The sequence below is a fragment of the Dendrobates tinctorius genome, unplaced genomic scaffold, assembly GCF_039654945.1.
Source record: "Dendrobates tinctorius isolate UK_male_01 unplaced genomic scaffold, ASM3965494v1 ptg000163l, whole genome shotgun sequence".
Lineage (NCBI taxonomy): Eukaryota > Metazoa > Chordata > Amphibia > Anura > Dendrobatidae > Dendrobates > Dendrobates tinctorius.
In genome coordinates this window covers 11,308,078-11,322,451 of record NW_027361830.1, presented here as the reverse complement: position 1 = coordinate 11,322,451, position 14,374 = coordinate 11,308,078, and the positions used below count along the sequence as shown (strand labels likewise).

General features: G+C 44.0%; 1 protein-coding gene across 1 annotated transcript in view; it reads left to right on the top strand.

The window, feature by feature from the left end:
• Positions 1–3,857: 3,857 nt before the first annotated feature.
• LOC141052810 (uncharacterized) overlaps positions 3,858–14,374 on the top strand; it is a 90,727-nt gene continuing 80,210 nt past the window's right edge. The window contains exon 1 of the mRNA XM_073550116.1: positions 3,858–4,032. Within this exon, the coding sequence (XP_073406217.1) occupies positions 3,933–4,032 (100 nt within the window). The 5' untranslated portion in view covers positions 3,858–3,932. The remainder of the gene's footprint in view (positions 4,033–14,374) is intronic.

The following is a 14,374-nucleotide window of genomic DNA, read 5'->3' as shown; positions in this document are numbered from 1 at the left end:
GCATTTAACTTTCTATGTTTTAAATTGCTAAGTCTGCCTTGCAGTCACGCTGCACTAAAGTGTCCCTAGTGATATACTTGATTAGTTGGCACGAGGAACAATGCAATTGACATAGTAGTAGTAGGTTCAACTTATAGTATCTTAGAAGGAATGTAACTTACTTTTTTGCAAAAGCTTTACGGGAAAAAGGTTGCTAAATAAGTGTGTAGTATGAAATTTTTAAAAAGCAAGTGTTAAAAAGTTAGCTGTTAAAATATTTTCATTTTGTTTTCATTATGTCAAGTGGGTTTTATATTTCATAGTTTTATACAGTATAAACCTATAGAGATTATGATGGAGCAACACAATCCAAAGTATCAAAATGTATCAAAAATGTTTTAATTAAATTAAATGAATCCATTTAAAAAAAACAATAGGAAACCTATCTCTATATATAAAAAGTGAATGTATGTATGTATGTATGTGTATGTGTATCACCAACCAATCATGAAGCATCTTTCATTTTACTAGAGCTGTTCAAAAGAAGCTGAGCTGTGATAGGTTGCTATGAGCAACAGTTTTCCTTTCAACCAAGCATCTCTCATTTCACCAGAGCTGGTTAAAAGAAGCTGAGCTGTGATTGGTTGCTATGAGCAAGTTTTCCCACTTGACAACACCTCAGCAGACACTGACATGGTGGGAGAAATCTAGCATCCCTGGGAACATAAGCTCCAAGCCATTGTCTGCCCCCTGAAAGGAGCAGAGAGCACATGACAGAAATTAATCCCCCCTCCCTGCCCATATCCCCATCACACATTCTCCATCCCATAGGCACATCTTCCCTCTTAAAGGGATCATTGATACGGAAGTCAGAGCAAATCCATCCAGGTCTTTGGTTTTGACTCCAGGCCTCTCTTAAAGGGTTCTCTGGTATGGAAGTTAGGACCGTTCCACTCAGCTCTGTGGTTCTGACCCCAGGGTCTCTTAAAGGGATCATTTGTATGGAAGTTAGGGCAAATCCAATCAGCGCTTTGGTACTGACCTCAGGTCTTCCTTAAAGGAATCTCTGGTATGGAAATCCATCCAGCGCTTTGTTTCTGACCCCAGGCTCTCTTAAAAGGATCTCCTGTATGGAAGTTAGGGCAAATCCCTCAATGCTCTGATTCTGACCCCAGGGTTCTATTAAAGGGATCATTGGTATGCAAGTCACGGCAAATCCACTCTGCGCTTTGGTACTGACTCCAGGCCTCTCTTAAAGGGATCTCCGGTATGGAAGTTAAGGTAAATCCTTCAGGCTCTGATTTTCACCCCAGGTTTCTATTAAAGGGATCATTGGTATGGAAGTCAGGACAAATCCACTCAGTGCTCTGGTTCTGACCCCAGGCCTCTCTTAAAGGGATCCCCGGTATGGAAGTTAGGACCGTTACACTCATCACTCTGGTTCTGGCCCCAGGTTGACGGGATGATGTGGGCTATTACGAGTAGTAGTCCGGTGGCTCTGGCTGATGGGATGATGTGGGATATTAGGGGTAGTAGTCCGGTGGCTCTGGCTGATGGAATGATGTGGGATATTAGTGGTAGTAGTCCGGTAGCTCTGGCTGACGGGATGATGTGGGATATTAGTGGTAGTAGTCCTGTGGCTCTGGCTGACGGGATGATGTGGGATATTAGTGGTAGTAGTCCTGTGGCTCTGGCTGACGGGATGATGTGGGATATTAGTGGTAGTAGTCCGGTAGCTCTGGCTGACGGGATGATGTGGGATATTAGTGGTAGTAGTCCTGTGGCTCTGGCTGACGGGATGATGTGGGATATTAGTGGTAGTAGTCCTGTGGCTCTGGCTGACGGGATGATGTGTGATATTAGGGAGAGTAGTTGGGCATCTGTGATGGGATGATGTGGGATATTAGTGGTAGTTGTCTGGTGGCCCTGGCTGATGGGATGATGTGGGATATTAGGGGTAGTAGTCCAGTGGCTTTGACAGGATGATGTGGGATATTAGGGGTGGTAGTCCAGTGGCTCTGGCTGACGGGATGATGTGGGATATTAGGGGTATTAGTCCGGTGGCTCTGACGGATGATGTCGGATATTAAGGGTAGTAGTCCGGTGGCTCTGGCTGACGGGACGATGTGAGATAATAGGGGTAGTAGTCCGGTGGCTCTGGCTGATGGGATGAGGTGGGATATTAGGGGTAGTAGTCCAGTGGCTCTGGCTGATGGGATGATGTGGGATATTATAGTGAATGTGGCTATGCGGAGTCGGCGGGGCTCTACACACAGCTTTATATATATAGATATAATCATTATAATTTGTTATTAATAACCGTAGTTAGTTACTATGCCCGGGCAGCGCCGGGCTCTTCAGCTAGTTGTCAATTAAATCAGTACAGAGTAAATAATAAACAACAGAGACACAGAAACAAAGATACTATACACCCTATAGCACATTCATATGTTATGGCAAACGTTCTGTAAATAGATATTAAGGGCCATATATAAGAATAACAGCTGGTTAGATGAGAATATAACTGAATTTTAATATGTTGGTCAGCCATATATAAATATTATCAATAACATATGGATGAACATACACATGAAATGACAAGTATTAATTTTACTATAATAGTCTCAAGTTATTTATATAGATCCTTCACCTCGTAGTACCACAAACATAGCTGATGCCTTATAGTAGTCTACTTTCTCTGTAGATGGTAGTTACCTGTGTTGATAGTGTACAGCAGGGGTCTCAAACTCGGCAGAGTAAATGGGCCGCACATAAAAAAAAATTTGAGCTGGGGGGCCCCATTCCTTTCAAACTTAATACATCACGCACACACGCGGCTCTGCACACCTCGTACACACGTGGCTCCGCTCCGTACACCTCATACACACAGGGCTCCGCTCTGTACACCTTACACACACAGGGCTCCACTCCGTACACCTCGTACACACAGGGCTCCGCTCCGTACACCTCGTACACACAGGGCTCTGCTCCGTACACCAGGTACACACAGGGCTCCGCACCATACATCTTGTACACACAGGGCTCTGCACACACAGGGCTCTGTTCTGTACACCTAATACACACAGGGCTCCGCACACCTCGAACACACAGGGCTGCACTCCATACACCTTGTACGCACAGGGCTCCGCTTCATACACCTCGTAGACACAGGGCTCTGCACACCTCGAACACACAGGGCTCCGCTTCATACACCTCGTATACACAGGGCTCCGTACACCTCGTACACACACATGGTTCCGCTCCATACCCCTCATACACACAGGGCTCTACTCCGTACACCTCATACACACAGGGCTCCGCACACCTTGAACACACAGGGCTCCACTCCATACACCTCGTACACACAGGGCTTCACTCCATAGACCTTGTATACACAGGGCTCTGCACACCTTGAACACACAGGGCTCTTCTCCGTACACCTCGTACACACAGGGCTCCGCTCCTTACACCTCGTACACACAGGGCTCTGCTCCGTACACCTTGTACACACAGGGCTCCGCTCCTTACACCTCCTACACACAGGGCTCCACTCCCTACACCTCGTACACACAGGGCTCCGCTCTGTACACATCGTACACACAGGGCTCCGCTCCATACACCTTGTACACACAGGGCTCTGCTCCATACACCTCGAACACACAAGGCTCTGCTCCATCCACCCTGTAAACCCCTCCTGACCCCACGCATAAACTTACCTTCATCCAGTACCATGACAACCAGCACACAAACAGCAGCATCCTGCACACACTGAGGCCCCTGATCATTTGACCCCTGACTCCTCCCCCTCCTGTGACCTCATCACAGGTCCTGTGCAGTGTGTGCACACAGAACAGCCAATGCCATCGCTGCTCCTGAATGCTTGCCTTCCCCCTGCCTCAGGGAGTGAGACATGTGGTGCACCGCGGGCTGCAGATGCCTGCCTCAGGTGCCGCATGTGGCCCGCCAGCCGTGTGTTTAAGACCTCTGGTGTAAAGGATGGGCTGCTGCACACCTCAACGCGTGTTTCACTGCCGCCTGTGCTTTTGTCTGGAGGTAAGAGAACATGTTGCTACCTGTGTTATATATTGTGGTTCATTAATGTAATAGCCATTTGTGTGAAGTGGCGCGTCCCCGCCATGTTGCCATGTCATCAAAGGGCACTCAATGTGGACGTCATGTGAGCACAAAACTAGGTTAGGTGGCCAGGCCAGTTACCCGGGCAATGCGCCAACCTGTGAGAGTGTGACTGAGCTAATTTTAGCCTTAATGACAAGGCCAAATATTTTAAATATGACCAGGGTCACTTTGTGAGGTTATAACTCAGGAAGGCTTCACCTTATCCCAGTGATTCTGAGAATGTTTTTTCATGACACATTGTACTTTATGTCTATGGTAAAGTTAGGTCGATATGTTATGTGTTTCTTTGTGAAAATATCAGAAATTTGGTGAAAATTTAGAGTAATTCACAAATGCCAAACTTTTAATGTTTACATTCTTAAACCAGTAAGTCATACTATATAATTAATAAATAACATTTCCAATATGTCTACTTTACATCTTCATCATTTTTTTTGTTAGGATGTGGGAAGGGTTAAACGTTTGGTAGCAATTTCTAATTTTTCAAGAAGTTTACAAAACTTGTTTCTTTAACCCCTTCCTGACAACCGACGTACTATCCCGTCCACGGTACCCGGGCCCGTATGACCTTGGACGGGATAGTACGTCTACCGCGATCAGCGGCGCCCACGTGGTGAGCGCCGCTGATCGCGGCCGGGTGTCAGCTGATTATCACAGCTGACACCCGGCACTATGTGTCAGGGGCGGTCACGGACCGCCCCCGACACGTTAACCCCTTGCACACCGCGATCAAACATGATCGCGGTGTACCGGGAGTTAAAGGGAAGCATCGGGAGGGAGGGGGCTCCCTCCGTGCTTCCCTGAGCCCCCCACGGCAGCGCAATGTGCAGCGCTGCTGCGGGGGGCTCCTATCCTCCAGGCCCCCGAATCCAAGATGGCGACGGGGCCTTCGGTGACCTGAGGAAGCTGGCTTCCTCAGTGCCTGCAAAGCGCAGGCAAGAGGAAGTCTTCTTCAATGCCTGTGACAGATTGCTGATCTGTCACAGTGATCTGTGATGTGACAGATCAGCGATCTGTCACAGGACAGTGATGTCCCACCTGGGACTATGTAATAAAGTAAAAAAAAAATTAAAAAAAAATGTAAAAATAAATTTAAAAAAATCGCCAAATAAATTAGAAAAAAAAAAAAATATTCCCTCAATAAATCCATTTTTTGGAAATAATAAAAAAAAAAACAATAAAAGTACACATATTAGGTATCGCCGCGTCCGTAATGACCCGCCCTATAAAACTGTCCCATTAGTTAACCCTTTTAGCGAACCCCTTAAAAAATAAAAATAAAAAACGAAGCAAAAAATAATGATTTATTATCATACCGCCAAACAAAAAGTGTAATAACGCGCGATCAAAAAGACGCATATAAATATCCATGGTACCACTGAAAACGTCATCTTGTTCCGCAAAAAACGAGCCACCACACAGCATCATCAGCGAAAAAATAAAAAAGTTATAGCTCACAGAATAAAGCGATGCAAAAATAATTATTTTTTATATAAAATAGTTTTCATTGCATAAAACCGACAAAAACATAAAAAAACGACCTAAATGAGGTATCGCTGTAACCGTACTGACCCGAAGAATAAAATCGCTTTATCAATTTTACCACACGCGGAACGGTGTAAACGCACCCCCCCAAAAGAAATTCATGAAACGCTGGTTTTTGTTCATTCTGCGTCCCAAAAATAGGAATAAAAAGCGATCAAAAAATGTCACGTGCCCGAAAATGGTACCGATAAAAATGTCAACTCGTCCCGCAAAAAATAAGACCTCACATGACTCGGTGGGTCAAAATACGGAAAAATTATAGCCCTCAAAATGTGGTGATGCAAAAACTATTTTACAATAAAAAGCGTCTTTTAGCGTGTGACAGCTGCCAAACATAAAACCCGCCATAAATAGTAAGTCAAACCCCCCGTTATCACCCCCTTAGTTAGGGAAAAATAAAAAAACTAAAAAAAAAGTATTTATCTCCATTTTCCCGTTAGGGTAAGGCTGTGTGCACACGCTGCGGATTAGGTGCGGATTCATCCGCGCGGATTTTGTAAAATCTGCAGGTGAAACCGCAGGTCAAAAGACCTGCGGTTTTACCTGCGGATTGCTCTGCGGTTTTGTCCTGCGGTTTTTCATCTCCTCAATAGAGGAGATGGCAAACCGCAGGAGAATCCGCAGAAAGAATTGACATGTCAATTCTTTCTGCGGATTGAAAACCGCAGATAATCCGCACGGAAAATTCCGCACCGTCTGCACTGCGGTTTTTGATTCCCATAGGGAATCATGGTACTGTACACCAAAACCGCTGCGGAACCGCAGCAAAATCCGCAGCGTGTGCACACAGCCTTAGGGTTAGGGCTAGGGCTAGGGCTAGGGTTAGGGCTAGGGTTAGGGTTAGGGTTAGGGCTAGGGTTAGGGCTAGGGTTAGGGCTCAGATTAGGGTTAGGGGTGTGTTGGGTTTAGGGTTGGAGTTATAATTGGGGGTTTCCACTGTTTGGGCACATCAGGGGCTCTCCAAATGCAACATGGCGTCTGATCTCAATTCCAGCCAATTCTGAGTTGAAAAAGTCAAATGGTGCTCCTTCCCTTCCAAGCTCTGCCATGCGCCCAAACAGTGTTTTATCCCCACATGTAGGGTATCAGCCTACTCAGGACAAATTGCAAAACAATTTTTGGGGTCCAATTTCTCCTGTTACCCTTAGGAAAATAAAAAAATTGGGGGCAAAAATATCATTTTTGTGGAAAAAAATGATTTTTTTATTTTCACGTCCGAGTGTTATAAACTTCTGTGAAACACTTGGGGGTTCAAAGTGCTCACCACACATCTAGATAATTTCCTTGGGGGGTCTAGTGTCCAAAATGGGGTCACTTGTGGGGAGTTTCAATAGTTTAGGTACATCAGGGGCTCTCCAAACGCACATGACACCCGCAGACCATTCCATCAAAGTCTGCATTCCAAAACGTCACTGCTTCCCTTCCGAGCCCCGACGTGTGTCCATACAGTAGTTTTCTCCCACATATGGGGTGTCAGCGTACTCAGGCCAAATTGGACAACAACTTTTGTGGGTCCAATTTCTCCTGTTACCCTTGGGAAAATGAAAAAATTGGGGACGAATTGATCATGTTTCTGGAAAAAATACGATTTTTTTATTTTCATGCCCTGGCATTATAAACTTCAGTGAAGCCCTTGGGGGTTCAAAGTGCTCACCTCACATCTAGATAAGTTCCTTAGTGGGTCTAGTTTTCAAAATGGGGTCATTTGTGGGGGGTTTCCACTGTTTAGGTACATTAGGGGCTCTCCAAAGGCAACATGACACCCGCAGACCATTCCATCAAAGTCTGCATTCCAAAACGTCACTACTTCCCTTCCGAGCCCCGACGTGTGCCCATACAGTAGTTTTCTCCCACATATGGGGTATCAGCATACTCAGGACAAATTGGACAACAACTTTTGGGGTCCAATTTCTCCTGGTACCCTTGGGAAAATAAAAAAATGGTGACTAAAAGATCATGTTTGTGGAAAAAATACGAATTTTTTATTTTCACGCCCGGGCGTTATAAACTTCTGTGAAGCACTGGGGGGTTCAAAGTGCTCACCACACATCTAGATAAGTTCCTTGGGGGGTCTAGTTTCCAAAATGGTGTCATTTGTGGGGGGTTTCCACTGTTTTGGTACATCAGGGGTTTTCCAAACGCGACATGGTGTCCGATCTCAATTCCAGCCCAAAACGTCAAATGGCGCTGCTTCCCTTCCGAGCTCTGCCATGCGCCCAAATAGTGGTTTACCCCCACATGTGGGGTATCAGCGTACTCGGGACAAATTGCACAATAACTTTTAGGGTCCTGTTACCCTTGAAAAAATAAGAACTGAGGGTGAAAAGATCATTTTTGTGGAAAAAATATGATTTTTTAATTGTACCGCTGTACGTTATAAACTTTTGTAAAGCCCTTGTGGGTTCAAAGTTCTCACCACATATCTAGATAAGTTCCTTGGGGGGTCTAGTTTCCAAAATGGGGTCACTTGTAGGGGGTTTCCACTGTTTAGGTACATCAGGGACTCTCCAAACGTGACATGGCGTCCAATCTGAATTCCAGCCAATTTTGCCAACAGTCGTTCCCCCCCACATATCAGGTATCTGCGTACTCAGGACAAATTGCACAATAACTTTTGCAGTCCAATTTCTCCTGTTACCCTTGGTAAAATAAAAAAAATTGAACCTGAATTATTTTTTTTATGAAAAAAAGTTAGATGTTCATTTTTTTTTAAATATTCAAAAAAATTCCTGTGACGCACCTAAAGGGTTAATAAACTTCTTGAATGTGGTTTTGAGCACCTTAAGGGGTGCAGTTTTTAGAATGGTGTCACTTTTGGGTATTTTCTATCATATAGACCCCTCAAAGTGGCTTCAAATGTGATGTGGTCCTAAAAATAAAATGGTGTTGTAAAAATGAGAAATCGCTGGTCAACTTTTAACCCTTATAACTTCCTAACAAAAAAAAATTTTTGTTCCAAAATTGTGCTGATGTAAAGTAAACATGTTGGAAATGTTACTTATCAAGTTTTTTGTGTGCCGTATCTCTGTGATTTAAGGGCATAAAAATTCAAATTTGGAAAATTGCAAAATTTTCAAAATTTTTGCCAAATTTCCATTTTTTTCACAAATAAACGCAAGTTATTTCAATGAAATTTTACCACTAACATGAAGTACAATATGTCACGAGAAAACACTGTCAGAATCACCGGGATCCATGGAAGCGTTCCAGAGTTATGACCTCATAAAGGTACAGTGGTCAGAATTGTAAAAATTGGCCCGGTCATGAACGTGCAAACCACCCTTGGGGGTGAAGGGGTTAAGGAGCTATTCAGATTTACATGGACTTTGCAGGGCCTATGTATTGGAAACTGACACCATTTTAAAATCTGCACATCTCAAATACTTCAAAACTGCTGTAAGGAAATTTTTGAACCCTTTAGGTGCTACACAGGAATAAATGCAAGTCGAATGAAAAATAGAAAAATTGTAATTTTTACGCCAGAATGTTGCTTTAGTCCAATTTTTTCTCTTTACTAGTAGTAGCACAAGAATGTGGATCCCACAATTTGTTACCTAGTTTCTTTTGAGCACACTAATACCATACTTGTGGCCAGAAACCTCTCTTTGGACAAACGACAGGGGTCAGAAGGAAGGAAGCGCCATTTGAATTTTGGAATACAAATTTGGCTGAAATAGATTGCAGGCACCATGTCGCATTTACACGGCCCCATAACATTAAGTCGTCATATTGAAAACGTTAATTTTTTTCAAAAAAATTAACGCTTTCGTCCCACATTTTTACACTTTGCAAGAGGTAATATTTGAAAGTAGACTGCAAAAGTTTGTTTCCAAATTTCTTCTGAGTGTGGTGATAACTAACATGCCTTAAATATTCTGTTTGGACAAACAACAGGGCTCGGAAGGTAAGAAGTGACATTTTGCATTTGGAATGTAAATTTGGCTGGAATAGATTCGAGACACCATGCCTTATTTGCAGAACCCCTGAGTTACCAAAACAGCAGAAACCCCCACAAGTGACCCCATTTTGCAAATTAAACCCATCAAGGAATTCATCTAGGGGGTGATGAGTTTGTTGAGCTTGTAGGTGTTTCACAGAACTTTTTAAAATGGGGATGTAAACACGAACATTGTTTTTCTGATAGAATGTTGTTTTAGCCCCAAAATTTGTGATTTTCACAATGGATAATAGGAAAAAACAAACCTCATAATTTGTTATAAAATTTCTTCCAAATACAAAAATACCCCATATGTGGTCAAAACTGCTGTTTGGGCACATGGCAGGGCTTGGAAAGCAAAGAATTTTATTTGATTTTTGGAGCATACATTTGTCTGGAGAGCCCCTGACATGTTAAAACAGCAGAAACCTCCCCACAAGTAACCGCATTTTGGAAAACACACCCCCTCAAGAAATTTAATTAGGGCTGCATTGAGCATTTTTAACCTACGCGTGACTCACAAAACTTTAAAACGTCTAGATATGAAAACTAGTGATGAGCGAGTACTAAAATGCTTGGGTGCTCGTTGCTCAGGTCGAGCAAACTTGAATGCTTGCGTGCTCGACCCGAGCAATGAACTCAATGTAAGTCTATGGGAAAACCGAGCATTTTTGCCTTGATTCCCCCCCAGGGGTCCTTTTAGGGTCTAAAACATCTGAAATTGATGGTAACAGTGCTCAAATGACATGGAAACATCATGGGGATCGCCCCTGGAAGAATTTCTGACTCCCAGGTCACAGCTGTGAACAATGTTGTCAGAGTCTTATGCCACTTTTACAGGCGCACAATAAAACATACTAAAACAAAACCAAAATGGATTTTCCTGGGAAATATGTTAAGGAACATCCTTTCCAGGGTAATGATTTGTATGTAAGGCAAAATAAATAACCCAAAAAACAAAAATGTTTCTCCACCACTTGGGCTATGTTCATACGTAACGTTTTTGATGCGTTTTTCAACTTTAGCATTGATTTCAACCAAGAGAAATGCATTCACTGGGAAGTGTCATTTTAACACTTTACAACCTTATTTGGCCATGTGTTGTGTGACATATCATCAGACACATCCTGTTTCATTTATAAAGGAGGGACTCTGAAAGTCACAAAGTCTACCTTTATAGGGCCAGCAGTTGGCCCTCACTTTTCTTAGAGAGCCATCAGCCAGCTATGCTTTGTTTTTCCCATTATTGAACAGTGGGTCTTTTATACTGTTATTCCATATGCAGTGAGTGACAGGGCTGCCTAAAATATGGACGCACCCCAACAGCCTATTGAATAGACATCATGGCTAACCCCATGCAACCAAAATTCGCAGTATTCATTTGGTACTCCCATTCTGTTTGCCTATTCATTGAATGCAAGGTCTGCCCTGCACCAAAGTTACATGAACCCCAATAAGTCTTTGACCACACGTACTGGATGGCCACAGGAAAACCAAGGTCACATTATCCATTTGGTATTCCCATACTGTTTGTTTATGCATTGAATTTAAGACTTGCCCTGCCCCAAAGTTACACGCACCCCAATAAGCCTTTGAACCCACGTCCTGGATGGCCACATGAAAACCAAGTTCACATGATTTATTTTGTGCTCCCATACTGTTTGTTTATGCATTGAATGCAAGTCCTGCTCTGCCCCAAAGTTACATGCACACCAATAAGCCTTTGACCACACATACTGGATGGCCATATGAAAAACAAGGTTACATTATTCATTTGGTACTCCCATGCTGTTTGCTTATGCATTGAATGCAAGGCCTGCCCTGCACCAAAGTTACATGCACCTGAATAAGCCTTTGAACCCACGTCCTGGATGGCCTCGTAAAACCAAGTTCACATTATTAATTTAGTACTCCCATACTGTTTACTTATGCATTGAATGCAAGGCCTGCCCTGCCCCAAAGTTACACACACCACAATAAGCCTTTGAACACACGTACTGGATGGCCACAGGAATATCAAGTTCACATTATTTATCTGATACTCCCATACTGTTTGCTTATGCATTGAATGCTAGACATGCTCTGCATCAAAGTTACACGCACCTCAATAAGCTTTTGACCCACGTACTGAATGGCAACAGGAAAACAAAGTTCATATTATTCATTTGGTACTCCCATACTGATTGCTTATGCAATGAATGCAAGGCCAGCCCTGCCCCAAAGTTTTGAGCACCTCAAAAAGCCTTTGAACCCACGTACTGGATGGCCACAGGAAAAACAAGGTCACATTATTAATTTGGTACTCCCATACTGTTTGCTTAAGCATTGAATGCAATGCCTGCCCTGCACCAAAGTTACATGCACCCCAATAAGCCTTTAAACCCATGTAGTGGATGGCCACATGAAACCAAAGATCCCATTATTATGATTTTTGATGAAGTGAATACAAGACCTGCCCTAAATTTGCATGCACTCCAATCCCCAAGGAAGAAATGTGGACGATGGCCTCTGAAAAATGTTTTCCCAGTTTAAAGGAGCTGGTCTCCTATGCCTGTAATGCCCATATACTAAGTGTATGTGCTGACTAGCATTTCTCCCTGGGGGGTACAATTCAACATACTGTGAAAAACATTTTTGGAATGGGCATCACAAACACCCTTGAAAAAAATTACTTGGCTGTTCCATCACAGAACAGGTTCGCCGTGGTGATCTAGTGGTGGAGTCGGAAGAGACATGGAGGATGGCCTCCTAAAAATGTTTTCCCAGTTTAAAGGAGCGGGTCTCCTCTACTTGAAATGCCTGTACACTAAGTGTATGGGCTGCCAAAAATTTCCCCCTGGGGGTCCACCTCAACATACTGTGTAAACATTTTTGGAACGGACATCAAAAACACCGTTGAAAAAAATTACTTGGCTGTTGCATCACAGAACACGTTCACCCTGGTGATCTAGTGGTGGTGTCGGAAGAGATGTGGAGGATGACCTCCCAAAAATGTTTTCCCCAATTTAAAGGAGCGAGTCTCCTATACTTGTAATGCCCATACACTAAGTGTATAGGCTGCTACACAATTCCCCTTGGGGGGTACACATCGGCCAAATGCTAAAAAAAATTTTTCACCGGCATCAAAAACACACTTTAACACAATAACGTGGTGTCACAATGACCCTTCCTGTGTGACGAGACCCGCAGGTCGGTAACTAAAACAACAAGGCGCAGCACGTGATTACTGTCCTGTGTGACAGGGCCCGCAGGCCAGTAACTAAAACAACAAGACACGGGAAAAGGGGAAACAGTTACAATGGTGGGTCCTGCCATAGGGAAAGGGGACGTGGAGACCTCCTGCACTCCCCTGAGTCAGTGTCCCTAACGCTCCTAACGTTCCCTATGCCGGTTCCACACCAGGTGCCGGTCAGGAACCTGTCGCCCTAGCACACCCTACACCTATCCCTTGCTAGGGAGCTGGGTGGCGCAGGCACTGGCCCCACTGCTGTACTAATACACACTAAGGAAAAACACAAACAGGGAAACACCACTTAGCTTTACTCTGTTGCTCTTGCTCATGGCAACAGAGTCCACCACCAGAATGCAGCTCTTCTCCTGAATCGCTGCCACCAAATCTGTCAGAGCTACAAGGAAATCCCCTATGACTCCTTCCACACCAGGACTAAGACAGTGCTGCAAGGAATGCTCTCCAGCTCCTTCCTCCACCAAGGATGGTTGAAATGAACACTATCACCAACACTGATTGCAACACCTGTGACTCAGAGAGCAATTACATCTGCATTATAATCATGTGCACTTAACTAAAGAAACCAGAGTGCAATGATGCTCACCACCACCGGGGGCAAACTTAGAACAAACGACACCACAGTGCAATAATCCTAATGGCCACCAGGGGCAAAAACCAAACTTAAGCACAGCTTAAGAAAAAAAAAAGGTTACCTGTGCTTTTTATCAGTCCTGATCCAGCATGGATAATGACATGTGGCTGTTGCATCATGGATCACGGTCACCATGGTGATCTAGTGGTGGTGGCTGATGAGGATGAGAAGGATGAGGATAACAGCAAAAAAGCAAAATCAGGAAGCACATGTGTGGGTGTAAAGAGGTGCATGGGAAAATACCTCCAAAAAATTACACTGTATTTGAGGTTATGTTTCGCTGTTATCATTCAGTGGTGTAGAGAAGTCTGGCCCAATCCAGCCCTTGACAGGCAAATGCGCTTATCAGTTATAATTCCACCAATGGCACTAAAATCCCCCTCTGACAAAATGCTAGCCACAGGGCATGCCAGGACCTCCAAGAAGTAGAGAGCCAGTCTATGCCACATGTCCAGCTTGGATACCCAATAATTAAAAGGCACAGAGGAATCACGGAGGACGTTGGTATGGTCAACAAGGTAATTCCTCAGCATCTTCCAAAACTTTGCACTCCTTGTGAGAGTACCCCACACCTCAGGGCCAGTGCAATGGGAGGGTCTGAGAAAACTCTCCCAGAACTTTGCCAGTGTTCCCCTGCCTCTGCTGGATTGGAGTTGTAATTCTCTCACCTGTACTCCTTGATTGTCCTATGGACTGTGACCTCTGCCACCAGCATTTTCAGATGGAAATTTTTTTAATAATTCCGCAACAATAGTCTTTTGGTACAGCACCATTTTAGTACACCTATCTGCCTCTGGGAAAAGAGATTGAAAGTTCTCCTTGTAGCGTGGGTCTAGAAGTGTCACCAACCAGTAATGACTATCACCCAAAAATTGGAAGAATACGAGGGTCACGG